This window comes from Ceratotherium simum, chromosome 32 (genome assembly GCF_057802395.1).
Source record: "Ceratotherium simum simum isolate JZ-2026a chromosome 32, ASM5780239v1, whole genome shotgun sequence".
Classification (NCBI taxonomy): domain Eukaryota; kingdom Metazoa; phylum Chordata; class Mammalia; order Perissodactyla; family Rhinocerotidae; genus Ceratotherium; species Ceratotherium simum.
Genome location: NC_141931.1, coordinates 15,734,757 through 15,757,571, shown reverse-complemented (window position 1 = coordinate 15,757,571; position 22,815 = coordinate 15,734,757). Strand labels below are relative to the sequence as shown.

At 35.5% G+C, this 22,815-nt stretch overlaps 1 protein-coding gene across 6 annotated transcripts in view; it reads left to right on the top strand.

Annotated features, from left to right (window-relative positions):
• The window catches only part of MALRD1 (MAM and LDL receptor class A domain containing 1), an 846,741-nt gene that overhangs the window by 199,983 nt on the left and 623,943 nt on the right, over positions 1 to 22,815 (top strand). For all 6 annotated transcript variants that reach the window (XM_087420773.1, XM_087420775.1, XM_087420776.1 and 3 more), the window contains 3 exons: positions 12,188 to 12,289; positions 12,911 to 13,057; positions 18,826 to 18,992. In XM_087420773.1, coding sequence (XP_087276899.1) covers positions 12,188 to 12,289; positions 12,911 to 13,057; positions 18,826 to 18,992 — 416 coding nt within the window. The remainder of the gene's footprint in view (positions 1 to 12,187; positions 12,290 to 12,910; positions 13,058 to 18,825; positions 18,993 to 22,815) is intronic.

The window sequence follows — 22,815 nt, the reverse complement described above, 5'->3', positions numbered from 1 at the left end:
TAGGGGAAATTATCTATTTCCATGATAAGAGGGTAATGGATACAAATGTACAAAAAACAGGTTAGATATGATATAAAAAACATAAAAGGAGGGAGGAGGGCAGTTAAAGAGTAGAGCTTTCAGACAGAGGTCAAACTAAAGAGACCATCAATTCTGTATAGAAGGAGAAAGGAACAGAGAAGGACTACTAAAACACTGAGAAAAAAAAAGTTAAAAAATGGCAGTAAATACATACTTACCAATAGCTACTTTAAACATCAATGGACTAAATGCTCCAATTAAAAGGCATAGGGTGGCTGATTTGATAAAACATATGCTGCATACAAGAGACACACTTCAGACCTAAAGACACTCACAAACTGAAAGTGAAGGGATGGAAAAAGATACTCCACGCAAATGGCAATGAAAAGAAAGCTGGGGTAGCAATACTCCTATCAGACAAAATAGACTTTAAAACAAAATCTGTAAAAAGAGACAAAGAAGGGCATTGCATAACGATCAAGGGAACCTTCCAACAAGAGGGTATAACACTTGTAAATAACTATGCACCCAATGTAGGTGCACCTAAATATATAAAGCAACTATTAACAGACATAAAAATAGAAATAGACAATAGCGCAATAATAGTAGGGGACTTTAACACTCCACTTACACCAACAGATATATCCTCCAAACAGAAGATCAATAAGGAAACATTGGCCTTATATGACACACTAGAACAGATGGACCTAGTAGATATATACAGAGCATTCCATCCAAAGACTGAAGAATACACATTATTTTCAAATGCACATGGGACGTTCTCCAGGACTGATCACATATCAGGCCACAAAACAAGTCTCCATAAATTTAAGAAGATTGAAATAATACTAAGCATCTTTTCTGACCACAACGGTATAAAAGTAGAAATCAGCTATAAGAAGAAAATCAGAAAATCCACAAATACGTGGAGATTAAACAAAATGCGACTGAACAACGATTGGGTCACCCAGAAATCAAAGGAGAAATCAAAGAATACTGGGAGACAAATCAAAATGAAAATACGACATGCCAGAATTTATAGGATACAGCAAAATTGGTTCTAACAGGGAAGTTTATAGCAATACAGGCCTATCTCAAAAAATAAGGAAAATCTCAAATAAACAATCTAAAAATGCACCTAAAGGAAGTGGAAAAAGAAGAACAAACAAAGCCCCAAATCAGTAGAAGAAGGGAAATAATAAAAATCAGAGCAGAAATAAATGAAATAGAGACTAAAAAATCAATAGAAAAATTAATAAAACCAAGAGCTGGTTCTTTGAAAAGATAAACAAAATTGACAAACCTTTAGCTAGACTCACCTGGAAAAAAGAGAGAAGGCACAAATAAGTAAAATCAGAAACGAAAGAGGAGAAATTACAACAGACACCTCAGAAATACAAAAGATTATAAGAGAATACTATGAAAAGCTATATGCCAACCAATTTGACAATCTGGAAGAAATGGATAAATTCTTAGAATCATACAACCTTCCAAAACAGGATCAAGAAGAAGTAGAGAATTTGAATAGACCAATCACCAGTAAGGAGATCAAAACAGTAATCAAAAACCTCCCCAAAAATAAAATTCCAGGACCAGACGGCTTCCCTGGTGAATTCTACCAAACATTCAAAGAAGACTTAATACCTATACTTCTCAAACTGTTCCAAAGACTTGAGGAGGGGGGAAGCCCCCTAACTCATTCTACGAAGCCAACATTACCCTGATACCAAAATCAGACAAGGACTACACAAAAAAAGAAAATTTCAGGCCAATATCACTGATGAACATTGATGCAAAAATCCTGAACAAAATACTAGCAAATCGCATACAACAACATATTAAAAAGATTATACACCATAATCAAGTGGGATTTATTCCAGGTATGCAGGGATGGTTCAACATTGGTAAATCAATCAATATAATACACCACATTAATAAAATGAGGAATAAAAATCTCATGATCATCTCAATAGATGCAGAGAAAGCATTTGACAAGATACAGAATCCATTTATGATAAAAACTCTGAATAAAATGGGTATAGAAGGAAACTACCTCAACATAATAAAGGCCATATATGACAAACCCACAGCTAATATCATCCTCAATGGTGAAAGACTGAAAGCTATCCCTCTAAGAACAGGAACCAGACAAGGATGCCCACTTTCACCATTCCTATTTAACATAGTACTGGAAGTCCTAGTCAGAGCAATCAGGCAGGAGAAAGAAATAAAAGGGATCCAAATTGGAAAGGAAGAAGTGAAACTCTCACTATTTGCAGATGACATGATTTTATATATAGAGAACCCTAAAGAATCCACCAAAAACTTTTAGAAGTAATAAGCGAATATGGTCAAGTTGTAGGTTACAAAATCAACATACAAAAATGAGCTGCATTTCTATACACTAACAACGAAGTAGCAGAAAGAGAAATTAAGAATACCATCCCATTTACAATCGCAACAAAAAGAATAAAATACCTAGGAATAAACTTAACCAAAGAGGTGAAAGATTTGTACTCCGAAAAGTATAAAACATTGCTGAAAGAAATTGAAGAAGACACAAAGAAATGGAAAGATATTCCGTGTTCTGGGATTGGAAGAATTAACATAGTTAAGATGTTCATACTTCGTAAAGCAATCTATAGATTCAATGCAATCCCTATCAAAGTTCCCACAACATTTTTCACAGAAATAGAACAAAGAATCCTAAAATTTATATGGAACAACAAAAGACCCCGAATAGCCAAAGGAATCCTGAGAAAAAAGAACAAAGGTGGAGGTATCACACTCCCTGATTTCAAAATATACTACAAAGCTATAGTAACCAAACAGCATGGGACTGGGACAAAAACAGACACACAGCTCAATGGAATAGAATTGAAAGCCCAGGAATAAACCCACACATCTATGGACAGCTCATCTTTGACAAAGGAGCCAAGAACATACAAAGGGGAAAAGAAAGTCTCTTCAACAAATGGTGTTGGGAAAACTGGATAACCAGTTTTCCCCAACTGCAAAAAAATGAAAGTAGACCCTTACCTTACACCATGCACAAAAATGAACTCCAAATGGATTAAAGACTTGAATGTAAGACCTGAAACCGTGAAACTTCTACAAGAAAACATAGGCAGTACGCTCTTCAACATCAGTCTTAGCAACATATTTTCAAGCACCATGTCTGACTGGGCAAGAGAAACAATAGAAAAAATAAACAAATGGGACAACATCAAACTAAAAAGCTTCTGCACAGCAAAGGAAACCATCAACAAAATGAAAAGACAACCTAACAACTGGGAGAAGATAATTGCAAACCAAACATCGGATAAGGGGTTAATAGCCAAAATATATAAAGAACTCATGCATCTCAACAACAAAAAAACTAACAACCCAATTACAAAATGGGCAAAAGACCTGAACAGACATTTCTCCAAAGAAGATATACAGATGGCCAACAGGCACATGAAAAGATGTTCAAAATCATTAACTATCAGGGAAAAGCAAATCAAAACTTCAATGAGATATCACCTCACACCCGTCAGAATGGCTATAATTAACCAGACAGGAAACAACAAGTGTTGGAGAGGATGTGGAGACAAGGGAACTCTCACACACTGTTGGTGGGAGTGCAAACTGGTGCAGCCACTATGGAAAACAGTATGGAAATTCCTCAAAAAATTAAGGATAGAACTACCATATGCTCCAGCTATTCCACTGTTGGGTATTTATCCAAAGAACTTGAAAACACCAATGTGTAAAGATACATGCACCCCTGTGTTCATTGCAGCGTTATTCACAATAACCAAGACTTGGAAGCAACCTAAGTGCCCATCAAGGGACAAATGGATAAAGAAGATGTGGTATATATACACAATGGAATACTACTCAACCATAAGAAACGATGAAATCCAGCCATTTGTGACAACATGGATGGACATTGAGGGTATCATGCAAAGTGAAATAAGTCAGAGGGAGAAGGTCAAATACCGTATGATCTCACTCATTAAGTAGTAGATAATAACAACAACAAACAAAAACATAGAGACAGAGATTGGATTGGTGGGTACCAGAGGGGAAGGGGGGAGGGAGGAGGGTAAAAGGGATAATTCGGCACAAGTGTGTGGTGATGGGTTGTAGTTAGTATTTGGGTGGTGAACATGATGTAATCTATGCAGAAATGGAAGTGTAATGATGTACACCTGAAATTTATACAATGTTATAAACCAATGTTACTGCAATAAACAAAAAATTAAAAAAAAAAGATTCAGAAGTCAAAAAAATAATTGTTTTCAAAAAAAAAATATATTGAATTGAAAATCACAAGTAACTATATTTGTTACCTTCCTTGGCAAGTAACTTGGCATGAGATGGGATTCCCTAAATAAATATGCTGGTTTACTATCTCAAAAGAAAATTTTTATTACTTCAAATAATCAATAAAATATGTGGAAAGAAAGCCAAAAAAAAAATCACGATTAATGAAAAAAATGAATGATGAACAAAACATTAAAATGTTAAATAAAGACAGGATCAATATTACTGAATTTTCCAGGCTGTAGTATGGCTTAGCATGGCACTCTTGGGATCACAAAACCAACCTTAAGAATTTTAAAACAATTGAAATCATATAAAATATGTCCCCTGACCAACATGAAATTAAATTACAAATCTGGGAAATCCACAATTATTTGGAAATTAAGTGCCACGCGTTTAAATAAAACGTACTTCAAAATAGTGAAGTATTTTGAACTTAATGAAAATGAAAATATAACTCATTAAAAGTTGTGTAATATAGCTAAAACAGTGCTAGAAGGAAATTAATAGATATAAAAATTTTATTAGGAAGAAAAACTATCTCAAGCCATTAATTTAATTATCTGTCTAAACAAAGTAGAAAAAGGAGAATATGTTAAAGCTAAATCAAGCAGCAGGAAAATAATATTTATATAAAGATAAGAAATAATGGAATTGAACATGGAAAAATATGGAGAAAATTATTGAAACCAAAAGCTAGTTCTTTGAAAAGGTAAATAAAAGTCATAAAGTTTCTAGCTGGGATGATCAAGAAAAAAAGAGAGAAGACACACATTACCTAATCAATAATGAAACAGGGGTTAACACTGAAGACTCTACAGATATTAAAAGGATAATAGTAATAAGGGAATACTACAAATAACTCTATTCACATAAATTCAAAAATTTATATGAAACTCTATTCATATAAATTCAAAAATTTATATGAAATGGACAATTTCCTTGAAAGTCACAAACGATCAAAAGCCACTCAAGAAGAATGTGATAACTTGAATAGTTTTATATTTCTTAAAGAAATAGTACTCGTAGTGAAAATCTTACATTAAAGAAAACTCCAGGACCACATAGTTTCACTGGAAAATTGTATCAAATATTTAGGGAAGAAATAACACCAATTTTATACATTCTATTCCAGAAAATATAAGTGAAGATAATATTTGTCATCTTATTCTGTAAGGGCAGCTTTGACCTAACACTGAAACCGGACAAAAATATTATAAGAAAAGAAAACTACAGACCAACATTTCTATCACAAAAATCATCAACAAAATATTAGCACATGGAATTCAGTAATATATTTAAAAGATAATACATCACAATCATCCAGGAAATACAGAGCTGGTTCAGTGTTTGGAAAGTAATCAGCATAATTAACCGTGTTAACAGACTAAAGAAGAAAAGCACGTGATGATCTCAGTAGATGCAGAAAAAGCATTTCACAAAATTCAACATACCTCAGCAAACTATGAACATCTTTAACCTAATAAAGGAAATGTAGAAAAACCCAACAGCTAACATTATACCTAATGATGAAAGAAGAAATGCTTCACCCCTAAGACTGAGAACCAGACAAGGATGTCCTTTCTTACCACTTCCGTTCAACAACATACTGGAAGTTCTAGCCAATGCAATAAGATAAGACATATAGGGGCTGGCCCCGTGGCTTAGCGGTTAAGTGCGGGCACTCTGCTACTGGCGGCCCGGGTTCGGATCCCAGGCGCACACTGACGCACCACTTCTCCGGCCATGCTGGGGCCGTGTCCCACATACAGCAACTAGAAGGATGTGCAACTATGACATACAACTATCTACGGGGGGTTTGGGGAAAAAAAGAAGGAGGATTGGCAGTGGATGTTAGCTCAGAGCCGGTCTTCCTCAGCAAAAAGAGGAGGATTAGCATGGATGTTAGCTCAGGGCTGATCTTCCTCACAAAAAAAAAAAAAAAAGATAAGACATATAAGTAAAGGCATACAATTGGAACAGAAGAAATAAATCTATCCACATTTGCAGATTACATGATTGTCTATGCACAAAATATCACAGAATTTATTTAAAAAAAAGCTGCTGGAACTAGTAAATGAGTTTATCATAGTAGCAGTATACGAGGTCAGTATAAAGTCAATTGTATTTCTGTATCATGTCAATGAACAATTCAAAATTGAAATTAGAAAAATTGCACCATTTGTAATACAAAGTAAATTCTTACATATAAATCTAACAAAATATATGCTGGATTTGTGTTCTGAAAACTACAAAATACTGGTGAAAGACATTAGTATAATGCCTGAATAAATGGAATATTGATTGATTGGCAGATCGTGGCTCTATGTTTGTCAAAACTCACAGAACTGAATACCCAAAGGTATAAGTTTTATTGTACATGAATTAAAAAATAAATTTAAAAAAAGAATAGTAACTTTTTAAAGTTTAAAACATTCTGATGGTAAGGAAGCTACTACACAGATTACTAAGTACTGTTATCTTTACAGAAAACACTTAACTCTATTGTTTTACTATATATATATTTCTCTTTACTATAAAAATGTAAACAACTTTATTTATAAAAATACTTAAGGTATAGGTATTTTCATGGCTTCTGAACATTTTGCAAGTTGGACAATAAAACTAAATTCTTTTTCTAATATTAGAGAAATCTTTTAGACTATTCCCACACCTTCAAACAGTACCATGCTAACTACAGCCCCTTCCCAAGATAAGAAAATTCACTATACATTCATTGAAAGGAGGATCTATTTAGACTTTACTAAAGTAGCATGTATGAAAAGAAAAAAATCAAGGTTTGTGACTGTGACTAAATAAGAATGTGCTTAATCACTGATTCTTGAATAAATTTCTTCTTATAATTTTTTGTAAAGATCGCATGCTGTGGCTCATAATCAGAATATTGTGAATATTCTGTGAATATTTTTAGATTGATTTGCCAGGACTTTTCTTAGTCTCATTTATAAAAGCTCCAAATACACGAATCATCCCTTAATGAGAATCTGAATGATACATACATATTATCTAGTTAAATAACTAAGGACCTAGTTACCTTTTTTGTCTTACTAACTTCTAGCTACCATTTAAGATCCAATAACTGTTTATTGAAATCCATTACTACTTTAAGAAAATTTACAAAGAAATTGTCTAAAGCCCCTGGAGTCAAAAGTGGATGTCAATCATAACTTTGACTGCAATGGCCTTGAGATTTGGACTTCATTCTCTACCATCTGAGAGAATCTGGCCAATTTCACATAACCTGTTTGTACAAGATAAGATTTGAAGGATCGCAGGCTCTAGACATGTGGCCTCATTGGTATAAGGACCTTGAAATGGTTGGCAAACTTCATCCTGCTGATCGTGTATCTTTGATGGAGGATTTTAATATCCCCAAAGTAATTTTCTACAGCCAGATTGTGGTGCAATGTAAGAATAAGAGAGAGAAGGTGGGAGGAAGAGAAAATGAATATAAATATAAATAATTGACATCTTTAAATAGCTTTGAGCTCTGAGATTGAATGCACTAAAATAAAAAGACCTGTCTAGGAGATTAATTAGTTCACAGCATATACCTATATACCACTGTTTTTATGGTTGCGAATTCCAGTTTTGGGGTCAAAGGTAGTAAAAGTGATTGGCATTGGTGAAAGATATTTGATACCAATTGACACAGGCTACATTTTTAAATCCATGCAATTTATACTTGACTGTTTTGCTATTTTTATTTACAGTACTTTTGCAGGGTTTTTTGTCTTGTATAAATGGTGAAAAATTAGAGATAATATACAACATTTAATTGAACTGTGGCCAGTACTTAATTATGTAGCTCTAGGGGGCAGAAGATTTGTAGCTATTATACGAATCTACAAAAATTACAGTTTTAATTGTTTCATGATAATTATTATTGTGTAATCTTAGCTTCATTTATTGCCCATACTCCCTTAATTGTATATGCAGTTTTATTTCCAGTGAATCTTACGTTTAAGAGGCTTTGCATATTCATCATTTGCAGTTCCCATTAGAAGAAACCAGATTATAAATGTTATTTGTAAATCATTTTCATAACCAATTGCTTCAATTTTATTCCAAGTAAAAATGTAAACAATTTATATAGCACCTATGATATTTTAAATGATTCTGTTGAACTATTCTTAGGACATTTATTTATTCATTCATTAAACAAGTATTTATAGAGCACCTATGTAGTGCAAAGAATTTTTCTAGACGCTGGGAAGATAGCAGTGAAAAAACAAACAATAATCCCTTCATTCATGGAGCTTAACATTTTACTTAGAGGGAGAAAGACACTAAGCAAATAAATAAGAAATATGTTTTCTGTCAAGCAGTGATATGTGCTATGGGGAACAATAAAACAGAAAACCATGATAAGAAGTGCCACAGATGAGGGTGAGATGAAGTTTTAAATGGAGTAATCAGGCATGGTCACATGGAGAACATATTATCTGAGCAAAAGAGCCAAGGAGTTGAGGGAGCAAACCATGTGTATATTAGAAGGAACTGTAAAGGCAAAGTTCCCAAGACAAGAGTAAGCCTAGTTTGTGTGAGGAAGATCATGCTAAGGACTTCTGCATTTACTTCATGTAGCATGGAAACCCGTGGAAGGGTTTGAGCAGGTGAGACATCTGATATATATTTAAAGATCATAATGTGGCAAGGGCAGCAACAAGGAGGCAAAATAAGAAGTTATTACTATAATCCAAATTACTGTAAAGAATGACGTTCTTTTTAACCAGAGTTGATAGCAGTAGTGGAGGCGGTAGGATGTAACGAGATTCTGGGTGTGTTTTATAGATAAAGCAAAGATTTACTGATGGACAAAGAGGATGTGACCAACTATGTCCAATGTTACTGATATGTCAGGTACGTTGGGGAGGAAAAATTACATATTATATTTAGCAATATAGAAGTCAACATTGCTATATGCAGTGAAGTGGTAAGGGTTAAAAAAAGGAATAATACATGCTACAACATGAAAGGACCTTGAAAACATTACGCTAAGTGAAAGAAGTCAAACACAAAAGGCCACATATATTATGATTCCATCTATATGAAGTGTCCAGAATGGACAAATCCATTGAGATAGAAAGCAGGTTAGTGGCTGCCAGAGGCTTGGGGGATGGGGAGGAGGAGAGAATGGGGAGTGACTGCTAATGGGTATGGGGTTTTATTTTGGAGTGATGAAAGTGTTTTGGAATTAAATAGTGGTAATAATTGCACGACATTGTGAAGGTATAAAGCCACTGAATTGTACACTTTAAAATGGTTAAAATAGTGAATTTAGTGTTATGTGACTTTTACCTCGATAAAAAAATTGGAAAAACCCCATTGGAACAGGTTCAAGAGAGAATGAGGGGAAAAGAATTGGTGTGGGGTCAGTGAGAACAGTCAGAACTTAGAGAAGTTAGTTGGAGGGGGTTGTAGGGTCTGGAGGTTTTCTTAAGATGGGTGAAATTTTGGCCGCTTTGTGTGCTGAAGGGAAAGAAAACATGTTGATGTAAAAGAGAGGAGGAAATTGCTGGAATGATTCCTTAAACAGGCAAGAGGAGATGCATTTTCTGAATAAATGAAAAGAGTGGGCCCAGAGAGGAGCATGGCTGGTTGACCCACAGTTCCAGGAGGAAAGGCATGTGGGCAGTGGTGCAGGTAGACTGGTGGCAGGACTTGTGAGGTTTTCTTCTGATTGCTCTCATTTTCCCAATGAAATGTGAAGCAAGATGAAGTTGAGAATGATGAGGGGGAAGGAGGAGATAGACGGTTAAGGAGGGGGTAGAGGGCTTTGACTAGCTGTCTAGGAATGGAGGAAAAGAAGAATTAGGAAAATGTAGTGGAGCGGCCACAATGCGCTGAAGTGAGTAATCACAAATATGAAGTCCCTTCAGTCAGCATGGTAGTGGTCTCTTCTTCAGTCATGTTCGGCTGCACAGAGGCAGGCTGGAGTAGGTGGAGTATTTTGCATGGGTCTCAGCCTATCGATAGTGAGGATATCAGTTAGGAATCTCTGGGGCACTCACCTGGCCCATACTACAGCAATGCGCTGCATAATGACATTTCGGCCAACGACGGACCTCATGTATGATGATGGTCCTATAAGATTAGTACATATAGCCTACGTGTGTAGTAGGCTAAACCAACTAGGTTTGTGTAAGTACACTCTACGATGTTTGTATGAAGATGAAATTGCCTAAAAACACATTTTTCAGAATGTATCTCTGTCTTTAAGTGATGCATGACTGAACTTGTGTGAGTCCCCACGACATTTCCCTGACTAGAGCCAATGTTGTGGCTGGTCCGGCCCTTGTAGTTCTTGTTATGATTGCAAGACACACCTTAGCAACAACCACCAGGGAAATTTGAAAAACCAAGGTTTTATTACTCATAGGTCCTGGAGGGTACATGGCATGCCCAAGGGCCACATAATAAGGTCGTGGGGAGAAAGAGAGCAAGCGAGGTCGTAGGGTTCTGCTTTATGAGGGTCAAGGGTGGTGTGCCTGGGGTTTCCGGACTTCACTCTTTATTGGTGAATTTAAAACATAAGATCAGGAATTAAAATATGGAAAGGGAACAGTGGGGTCACTCAAGCAGTCAGTTATCTAGGTCACCCTGGGCTTTCTAAAATGGGAGCTTCATGGACAGGGTGATCTGGCTCTTTATCCAGTTGTGTAGCTAGCAACATGTTTATTTGAGATGGACGTCTTTGAAATAGACATCACACTGATCAAAAGCTTAATGTCAGGCACTTACAATCAAAAAAGCTAATTGTCAGGCACTTACACTACATGGAGGGTTGTACTTACCAGAGTTTTGCCCTGAGAGTATGGGGAAGCATGGGAAAGGCCAGGAATGACTCATTGTCTGACATCCATAAGAAAGGAAATGAGGACATGATAGAGGATGAAAGGAATTGGAAAATTGTAGGACCATTAGCTCCTAGGGCCTGGTGCCGTCAAAAAATTGTCAGAGTTGACCCACTAGAGGTAATGAGTGGAAAGGTAGGGATGATGGTTGGGGAGTGACCACTTGTTGTTAAGATAAAGTTTTATCATCGTTAGTAATAATAATACTCAGAGGAGTGGTGGCGGAAGTCATTTTTCATCAACAGTTCTCCTTCAACATTATCAATAAGAAAAAAAATCAAGAAATTAAGAGGAAGATGAAAGTGAATATAGAAATGACAAAGAATGACAATGAGCCAAGAGCTAAAATCTTCAAGGATTGAGGGGAAGTGCACCAGTGTCAACACTGTGCACCAGTGTTAAGTGCACCAGTCTGCAACAAGCTGGCACAGTGAGGGATATCATTTGATGTCAAGAGATTCAAAGCTCGGGTATTTAGGAAGGTGAGAGTGAGAATTATCTGGAAGTGGCAACAGGGGCAGGAAGGACACCCAGTCCACCTTCAAGTCCTGTGTTGGAAGGGCTGTGGGGGAGAAACAGGCACCATTTGTGAGGGTAGAAAGGAAACAGTTCCAGGCAGATCCAGCTTCCAGTTAAAAAGCACATTGTGTGTTATATTTGACACATGTACAATTATCCTGCTAATAATGGCTCTTCGTTTCCACATTAAGTCAAGTTACTTACTTCTGTGGAGACGTGGAAGATTTGGTTTGGGGGCCTGGCACTTACCACAGAGATCTGATTAAAATCCAGAAGCGTTGGAATGGTTATTTTATTTTCTCTCTGTCTCTGTCTTTCTCTCTGTGTGCCTACGGGGAGACGCTGCCATAGCAAGGAACTGGGTGAAGGGCACTTTGTAGAACAAATGCTAACATTTTAAGAAATATATTTTAAGAAATACCTGCATCTCACTTCCTTCCAATATTTAAATTTAACAGATGAAATTTTACCATGTCAAGAAGCATCAAATACTGAGCAGGAACTATGCCATCCAGACACAAGTCTCTGCAGATTTCAGTCTACAGATGAAGGATTGAGGTGTAAGTGTTAAATTGAGATGCCTGCCTTGTTGGTGTGTTAGGCCGTTTATGAGACTCAGACCACTAACGGGGATGCTCACTTGCCAAGCTTCGTTGACGCTAATATCCTAGTTTTACCTGGAGTGTTATTAGAAGTCTGTGGTTTATTCAAAAAGTGAAAGATATTAAATATGTCAATTTAAAGTGATGTTTTGCAAAACAGTTCCATTAAAGACCATCTTGGAATCATATACATATACATTATGTAAAATTTCAGTCTGATTATGAATAGTAAATGATTTAAACTAAGTAACTTAATTCCATAAAGTAAGTAAAGTCAGATATTATGCCATTTAAAAAATCACAACTGAGGCAGTGGTACAAGGCAAAGTGGAAACCCCTTTGCATTTTTTTATGGCAATGGTTCTCATTTGGGAAGGATGCCCATCTGGATCAACTGAAGAACTTTTGAAAAATAGAGTTGCTGGTATACTGTAAGACTTATTGAATCAGATTTTCCAGATATGAATTAGCATGTGTGTGTGTTTAAGCCTTGATTACAATTTCAACATATAACCATGGGTAAGCAGACACTCTAGTAGACTGTGATAGTCCACCAAGATCTTCTTCTCCTCTCTTTAGTGTGTCAGGCCTGTGGATTTGAATTTGACATGTGTGACTGGGCATCAGAATCATCTGCTGGGCAAATTTCTTGGGTGTGCACAAAAGCAAGAGAAGTTCCTGTGTTAGAATCTACACCTCCACAGAATCAAAGTACTGATGATGAAGGTAGGAAATAAAAAAATAATATTTTTTATATATTGTTTTCAGAATTGTGATTTATTGTGACCAGTATGAAGACATTTAATCATGCATCTTGATGAACATACTGAGTAGGTTTTATTGAAACTATATTATGCCATAGGTATTGAAAGTGAAAAAACAATCATATTATCACCAATGTAAAGGGAGAATTATACTAGGTTAACTATTTTAACTTCATAAATGTAATTATTTTCTTATCATCAGGAGATAATAGATTTCGTGGGAACAAAAAGGGAAAATATTAAAAGGCTTTTCCCAAGCCTAATAGCTCTCCTTGTCACCGCGGTATTGTCGATGAGTTTCCTCCTCTCATTCTGACTAAATTTGTGATTTCTGTTTACTTTTATCTCCATTGCTTTTTTCGAGGGGGGGGTATTGGTAGTTTTTTTTTTTAATTTGTAATTTAAAACTTTATTACAGCAGAAACTAATAGCTATTTTTCTCTACTTCCATGTAGATTTTACAGTCTCCACAGTTTTGCCTTTGCAAGAATACCATATAGTTGGAATCATGCAGTATGGAGCGTTTTCAGATTGGTTTCTTTCACTTAGTAATATGCATTGAAGGTTCCTCCATGTCTTTTCATGGCTTGATAGCTTATTTCTTTTTAGCGCTGAATAATATTCCATTGTCTGGATGTGACAGAGTTTATTCACCTACTAACGGACATCTTGGTTGCTTCCAAGTTTTGGCAATTATGAATAAAGCTGCTATAAACATTCATGTGCAGGTTTTTGTGTGGACATAAGTTTTTAGCTCTCTTGGGTAAATACCAAGGACTGTGATTGCTGGATCATATAGTAATAATATGTTTAGTTTTGTAAGAAACCGCCAAACTGTCTTCCAACGTGGCTGCACCATTTTGCATTCCCATTAACAAGGAATGAAACTCGATCTTGTTGTTCGACATCCTCTCCAGCATTTGGTGTTGTCAATGTTCTGGATTTTGGCCATTCGAATAGGTGTGTAGTGGTATCTCATTGTTGCTTTAGTTTGCCTTTCCCTGATGACAAGTGATATGGAGCATCTTTTCATATGCTTATTTGCCATCTGTATATATTCTTTGGTGGGGTGTCTCGTAAGGTCTTTGGTTTTTAGTCTTTTATTTTTATCAATTTGTTTACTCACCATTGTTTCTTTTATTTCACGCCCTTGGTTCCTTTTTCTTCTTGCAAAGGTTCACTTTTTAATTAATTGTTCTTTTATTTAGAAAAGATCTATAGAGAAGAACTTGCTTAGTATTTGTGAACTTAAAATGTTTTTAAATTGGCCTCGCTCCTAAACAATAATCTATCTGGTCATACAATGTTAGAATGAAAGTCTGTTTATTTCATTTCTAAATACATAGTGATAGCCTTTCTATATTTCCTGATATCTACTGTCATCATTGAGAAGCCTGAGCTCATCTAATTGTTTTTCAACTTTGTGCAGATTTTGAAAATGTTTCTTTATCTTTAATATTTGAAAATTTCACTATGATGACTGCAGGTGTGGGTATATTTTTATTTAATTTTTTTCAATGCTCAGAATGTATATATTTCATCACTGGTAGAAATTACATGTTATTCTTTTCATGTAATTGTCCTTCAGTCCCTCTATTCTTGTCTTCTCGAGTTCCTGTTAAATACATGTACGGTGGCCGTGAGTGTTAGTTTTCTATTTGTTGCTCTTCTCTTTGTTTCTGTTTTTGTCTTCCACTGCTGTTATGCCTTTGTAGTTTTAATTGAGCATTTTATATGATTTCTTTTTGTCTCTTTTCTTAGTATGTCAATTATACTTCCTTTTTTACATTTTTTTGTGCTTGCTCTAGAGTTTGCAAAATATGTTTACAGCCAACCCAAGTCCATTTTCAAATAACTCCATACTTCTTCACATAGTACAGCTATCTTATAATAACAAACTATTCCTAATCTGTCCCTCTGTCCTTTGTGTCATTTTTGTCATTCATTTCATTTATACATAAACTATAATCATCAAATACACGGTGGCTATTACTATTTTGAACAAACTGTTATCTTTTAGATGAATTAAGAAAATTAAAAATAAAAGATTTTATTTTACCTTCATTTATTCCTTATCTAATATTCTTCCTTTCTTTATGTAGATCTGAGTTTCTGACCTATATCATTTTTCTTCTCTCTGAAGAATTTAATATTACTTGCAGAGCAGGTCTATTGGCAACAAATTCCCTCAATTTTTATTTGTCTGAGAAAATCTTTATTTCTCCTTCATTTTTGAAGGATAATTTTACTGGATATAGAATGCTAGGTTGTTTTTTTTTTTCAACACTTTAAATATTTTACTCCATGCTCTTCTTGCTTGCACGGTTTCTAAATAGATGTCCAACGTAATTCTTGTCGCTGTTCTCTGTATGTAAGATGTTTTCTTCCTCTGGCTTCTTTCAAGATTTTCTCTTTGTCCTTGATCTTATGCAGTTTGAATATGATATGCTTAGGTGTAGTTTTTTGGACATTTATCCTGCTGGGTGTTTTCTGAGCTTCCTAGATCTGTGGTTTGAAGTCTGACATTAATTTGGGAAAAATTCTCAGTCATTGCTGCTTCAATTACTGCTTCTCTGTCTTTTCCTTCTTATGTTCCCATTATGTGTATGTTACGCCTTTTGTAGTTGTCCAACAGTTCTTGGATACTCTATTCCTTTTTTTTCACTGTTTTTTTTTCCATTTTGCTGTTCAGTTTCAGAAATTTCTATTGATATATTCTCAAGCTTAGAGATTCATTCCTCAGCCATATCAAGTCTACTAATTACACCATTGAAGGCAATCTTCATTTCTGTTACAGTGTTTTATTTATCTGTAGCATTTCTTTTGATTCTTTTTTATAATTGCCATCTCTGCCTACATTGTCTTTTTTGCATGTTTTCTACTTTTTCCATTAGAGCTGTTAACTTGTTAATCATGGTTGTTTTCAATTCCCAGTCTAATTTTCCAGCATCCCTGCCATATCTGGGTCTGGCTGTGATGCTTGCTCTTTCTCTTAAAACTATGTTTTTCGTCTTTTACTATGCCTTCTAATTTTTTGTTGAATGCCAGGTTTGATGTACCGTGTAAAAGGAATTAAGTTAAACATGCCTATAGTGTGAGTTTTATGTTTATCCAGCTAAGGTTTAGGTTCTGTTTACTGTTTGCTGTAGCCATAGATGTCTGAGGCTAAAATTTCATCTGGTGTCCTTGTTTCTGTCTTACCTGTTATCTTTGGGTTTCCCTAGAGATGTCTTCCTAAATAAGATCTGAGACGCAGTTCTTTCAGTAATGTCCCCTTGTTTATTATACAGGACGCCTTTTGTTGTGGTGGTAAGTTGTGAGGGGAGATGAAGCTTCTATACTCCTATGAATAGATCTCAGTCTTTTAGTGAGATTGTACCTCTGCTCCATGACCTTCACAAGTGCTCACCCCTGACCTTGGGTGAGACAGGAAGGCTAGAGGGGCTGGATCTGGGTATTTTCCTATGTGGAAGACTAGGGCCTACTAGAGGTGATATTTCACTTCTCCTCGGTCAGTTAGGCTCTGGTCAAATGCCAGTCAGTTAGGCAGTGGTGAAATAGTTTTTCTTGAGTGGAAGCCTTGTTAAGAATAAGAGAGGAACCCAAGTGTATTTCAAAATGACCACTTTTCCTCTCCCCCAGCTGCAGGCACAAGGGTATTATTCTCTGATTTTCACTGGGAGAACCTGGGAGGGCTCCTGGAAGTAAAACTCACAAAAGTGTGGGATCCTCCCTAAGGTGGGGCTCCCCTGGAGCGTTCAACTCTCAAACTTCTCCACATTATGCCTCCAGCAATGCCTCAATCATGGTTAGGTTTTTCTACCCTGGTACTGGCTACATAGAAGTTTGTGCTCCTGGGTTTCTGCTCTAGTAAGTTGTGATTATCTGTATCCAGATAATCACCCATTTGCGGGGCAGTGGTTTGCACCATAATCTCACTTTTCTCATGGATCTAAGAAGAGTTGTTGATTTTCAGTTTGTTCGTATTTTTTCTTGTTGAGTAGACAGGAGTAACAACTTCCAAGCTCCTTAAATCCTAGTCCAAAAACCAGAAAATTTGCAGGCTCTTTCTTAATGAGATTTGTTTCTTTCTCCACCCCTCTCCATTCTTTCCCGTTCTTTTTCTTTGTTCCCACCTCCTTCTTCAGCACTTTTGTCATAGTGTTACTTTGCTCCCCAAGACCTTATCTGAGTAGTGATACTAGTGTAGGGTTTCGTACTTCGTGATAATGCTTGGAGTTTTGCATGTCCTTTCATTTAGCCATAGCCCAAGGCAGTGAGGGTCTGTATATTTCTTACCTCAGTTTATGAGCAGGGTTCCCCAGGCCTAGTCTTTGACTTCATTGAGATTTGACTCGGTTCCTTCAGCTTTTTGCAACATTTAAAAGAGTCAAAATTCAAGCTACCCTAGCCTGCTTCTAGTCCCAAAGTCCCAAAGTTCTGTGGTTTCAGCCCTGCTCATCACGTGGCATATCTGTTCTTTCCTCAGTTTTTGAGATGTTTTATTTTGCTTTTGATCTGTCTCTGCTTTTGTAAAAATGTGTTTTCATTTTATTTATCATTTTCTTGAGTATGGGTCAGAGGCAAAGTATTAACTTACTGTGCTGTTTTGATTAAAGTGTATCATTTCTAGTAAATAAGAGTTTCACTTAATTTAAATTCAAAGTTTTTAGAAGCTGCAGGAATATTTACTAACTTACAAAGAAATAAAACATTGGAAAGACTTTATTTTTGACAACTAAAGTAGTAAAATCATAGAGATATCTTTGTATGTCTGCATTGTCTACGTTATTTAAGTTTAAGAACAATTCAAATTGGTTTTAAGAGTCAGATGGGACACATTGATTGACAATATTTTTACGCATTACACAATCCCTAGGTGTAGTTTAATAGGACTGGAGGTATCTGATACTTCTATGTAGTTTGGTTATAAAGAAGGCAGTTTAAATTATACTCCCTTAAGTTATAAAGGGTTTTCTGTGAAAAGTAAAGAAAATAATCAAAAGGGAAAAGAATTCTGGGAAGAAAGATGAGGAATTCTTGGTTAAAGAAAGATTGCATTGTGACATTTAAAAGAAAATAAGAATTTGGTGGCATAGAGATTTTTATATCAGTAGATTTCTTTTTATAAGAGTATTGAATTTTCATATTGGGACTATTATGAAACTGTGATTTCAGGAATTAGGAACAGATTTTGATGCATTTCAGAAATCACATATGGAAATGTAAACCCATAATTTGTAGTTGATGTAATCATTTTAAAACATTGTATTTTTTTTTAAAGTAGTGTTTATTTATTTATTTGTTGTGAGGAAGATCAGCCCTGAGCTAACATCTATGCTAATCCTCCTCTTTTTTTTTTTGCTGAGGAAGACTGGCTCTGAGCTAACATCTATTGCCAATCCTCCTCCTTTTTTTTCCCCAAAGCCACCGTAGATAGTTGTATGTCATAGTTGCACATCCTTCTAGTTGCTGTATATGGGACGCGGCCTCAGCATGGCCAGAGACGCGGTGTGTCGGTGCGCGCCCGGGATCTGAACCCGGGCCGCCAGTAGCGGAGCACACGCACTTAACCGCTAAGCCATGGGGCTGGCCCGGAAAACTAAAAATAAACATAAAAATATTTATGTCTCAAGCCTGGTTTTGAAAACTCCAGAAATACAATAATTCTATTCAAACAGAAAGCAGCTAATTTTTTTCTAAATTGCTTCCTTTTCCTTTATTTTTCAGGTCACTATATATGGTTAGGGGCTCAGCATGCTTCTGCTCTTAACCATTTAGACAGCAAGTCTTATCTAAATAGCTCTGTGTGTCACTGCTTGGGCACGAGCTGCCATCTTCAGTTCTATTACTCCATGGAAAACAGCATTCTGCGAGTAGGACTGTATAATAATAAGGTGAGAAGAAACTTGCATTTATTTCAAATTCATTGAAGAAATGAAATTTCTATTCTTGGCAACTTGTGTTTATATTTCTCAGTTGTGTGTAGGCTTTAAGTATTCTTTAACTTGACTTTGTTATATCTTTAAGAAGAAGTATTAAGAAGCTGGTTTAGGACATACTGTCATGTACAAAAGTTAATGTGATAATTTGCACAATATTATTTCATAAAATTGTTAAAATCCATGGAAGTATATTAAAGAAGCTATAGGTCTAATAAAATGAGATATCTGGGATTCTGTATTGTTAGCTGTGTATTGAAGTTCTGATGTGATCGGTTTTGGATTTTAGATCTATATATCATTAAGGCTATAAATATGATGGAAGGAAATTACTTATTCTGGTACAAGTAGATACAAATTTAAAGATTGGTAATTCCTGATTAAATACAGACAAATGAGTCTTTTGAGTGAAAAAAAAATGGCATAGGGGGTAGAGTGAAGGTTGTAGTTGTAATGCTAGTGAATAAAACAAATTATGCTGTTTTCACCTAATTTTAGCTGAAAACAATCCTCAACAGGTGGGAAATACCTGAGACACTTTGAGAATTTCTATTGAGAAGAAGAATTTATTTATAGATAGGAGCAAAGAAATCACAGGGATAAACAGCAGTCATTCCAGAAATGGGAAACATTTGACAATAATTGCAGGAATTCTGACACTGGGAAAAGGAAGACAGTAAAAGCATCCTCGTCAGTTTCCTTTGGCTCAGGATGCTTTGAATAAATCCAGTTGAAATTTCCACATGACATATGCCAGATTCATTTTTCAACAAAAGTTTATCATCTGTACTTATCAAGTGCCACTAACCACCTGTCAATAGCATTTTCTTCTGCTCTATTTTCCGCTGATGTTTGAAGTGCCACCATAATTAATCCTCAAGTATCAGAATACTTATTACCAATATATTTGAAAATTCAAGAGAAATGCTCTCTTTTTCTTCCTGGTTCTATCACATCACTTCTCCTTTTCTTTTTGTGTTATTTTCATCATGTCTAGTCTTCTTTCTGCTACCTCTTCTTTTCCAGAATATTCACAGAGTTCTAAGGCATAAGGTTGGATGAGGATTCCCATTAGATGGCCTAGTACATTTTCTTTTGTTACGTGGATGAGATGTAATTTCTAGCATTCTGTAACTAGGTTATGTTTTTGTGACATTTTTGTAGCAGTATTTGGCAGCCCACTGCTCTAGAATCTTTTTGATATATTTCATTCAATTTCGTAAGGTGTGGGGTGGGTGGAGGGGTTAAAACATCTCCCTGCCCTTTCTGTAGTATTCCAGACTTTCCAGATATATGGGGGAAATTTTACCAAAAAAAAGAAAAAGAGATTAAACTTTATCCAGATGGGTCGTACCATTCATGTTTCATTAATCTTGCAGTTACTGTCACCTGTGCCATGTATACTAAGCCCAATGAGCCTCCATGCAGTTTGCAACCTTTGATAATTTCCAATTTCCTTCTTCAAAAAAGACATAGTGAAAAAAATTCTAGAAAATTTTTTTGCATTTATATTATACTTCAAGATGCTTAAAAAATATATGATCCTAAGATAGTGGTTTTCATGTGGAAGGTAATTAATTAATATTCATTAAATGTTGAATGAGCTCTTATCCTAAATTTAAGTAAAAATTTGTATCATATATCTTCTAATTCTGAGGATTATTTAATCTGCCCTGAGCATCAGTGATGGATTTTAAGTTTTAATATATGTAGAATGGAATTATGAATTACTGAAAATGAGAAATATCATTCCTCTGGTGGCTTTGGGACTGTACAAGAAAACAGTGAAACAAATTGGCTTCAGATACCATATTGTATAATAAGAATAGAGTTATCAAGATTCCATCTCCCACATTATAAGAAAAGAAGAAGTTAATCATGGAGAACTGATCTAGTGTACTAGTCCGAACCAAATGGGTGTACATCACAGAGAGTGTTGACTAATATTTGACTCATTAGTTTATCCAGTATTCTGCAAGACAGTATCTCATCTCTTCTGACACTCTGCTATACATGTAACACGTGCATCTATACATGACCAACCAATACATGTTGGTCACCAATGCGAAAATCTGCATCAAAGTACACTTAAGTCACACCTTGATATTTTATCACAAACTGAAAAAGGACTTTTATCATTTAAAAAATTAGCTCTTGATGAAAATGATAATTTACATCTTCCATGAATAGATAAAGAAAACAATCATTAGAATATGTGCAAGTAAACCAAGAATTATCTCGTGGGAACGCTAAGGGGCGTTTTCTTTATTTTTAGAGAACGTTAGAACTTGGGCCATATCACAGGATAGAGGCACATTGTTATATAAAAAGTAGCAGTTCTAGTTTGTGTCATTTATTATTCTTGGGATTAGGTCTGTGTCCATCATCTGTAAGGTAATAATTATAGCAGCAATTCTATCTTTTATCCTGAGGAGAGTTTCCATGTCAGTGAGCCAAGGATAGTGGGGTACCTTTTACATATTTTCTAAATTCCCACTATCAAATAGGAAGAATGCATAGTTGGGGCAGGAAAGAGAATGTCTTAGAAAGTATCTTTTCCTGTATGATGCAGTTTTTAAAGCCACCACAAGCTGTCTTTGAAGGAAAGTCTTTACCAAAGTACATGGTCCTATCCCCACATGTAATCCAAAGTAGTTAAAACAAAACAAGCAAACAAAAAAACCTCGCATTTGGTACCTTTGATTTCTTCACTGGAAAAGGGAAGGATAAGCTGAGATATCCAAAAGATCTAGTGATAAACATTTTTCTTGAAAGGTAAAGTGGCGTTCTTGATCCTGGTCTGGGGGAGCAAATACACTTTTAGAATTTTGATTGATTGATTGATTGATTTTAAGATAATAGAAAATAGAACATCACTTAAAAGGCTTTTCTGAGCTGAGGGTTTCTTTTTTACATTGACACCTGTTGAAAGTAACCAGATAAGAGTCTCAGAGCAAGGACAGAAATAAAATGAAAGCTGATTTCATTTGGTCGGGATAAATTCTTTTTCTTTTTCATTGCTTGTATTGTCAGACAGGAAAATGTAGTAGAGAAATCTGGATTTCATACACAATATAACATTAACTTAGTATATGGAAAGCCATTTAAGTTTAGAAAGAGTTCGGCTCATTTTTCAAAAAAATGTAAATGCATTCTTCTTCAGGTGGAACAGAGGGGAATCAATTAGTCATTGTGAAAAAAGAGCGCAATGCTCTAAATTATTCTCATAAAATGAAAGTGAGGAGACATGATGAATGCAACTTGCCAAGCAGTGTCACTAAAAGCATCTGTGGAGGATTAAGTGTTTTGTTGCTAAATAAAGGAAGTTGCACAGTAAATTATTGAAAGAAAAATTAGTTGTATGTCTCAACTTTTTATAACTCCAGTTCATCCTGATGTGACCTGGAAGCTATCAGCTGAAAATATGTCTAACATGTGCGTTTCACTGTCTTGTGGAAGTCTTAACGGTTGATATGAATAAGTAATGAAATGAAGTGCATTTTAGTGGGTTTAGACTATCTTCTGAATATTTAAGACTTGGTAATTTGGAGTAGAAAACAGAGATTAAAGGACTAGATTGAAAATAGATTCATTTTTAGAAAATCTTGGGTATGAATGAAAAAAGTGAAGCTGAGTGAGGAAATAAATGCTTAATAAGGAGAGTCTGAAAAAGTATGAGTGCCATGTGTCATTTGAATTGCAAATGGATGTCACCTTCTGGTGCAGTTTCTATCTCACAGTAGAAGGAGGGCTCAGAGACCGTCTCAGAGTTCAACCT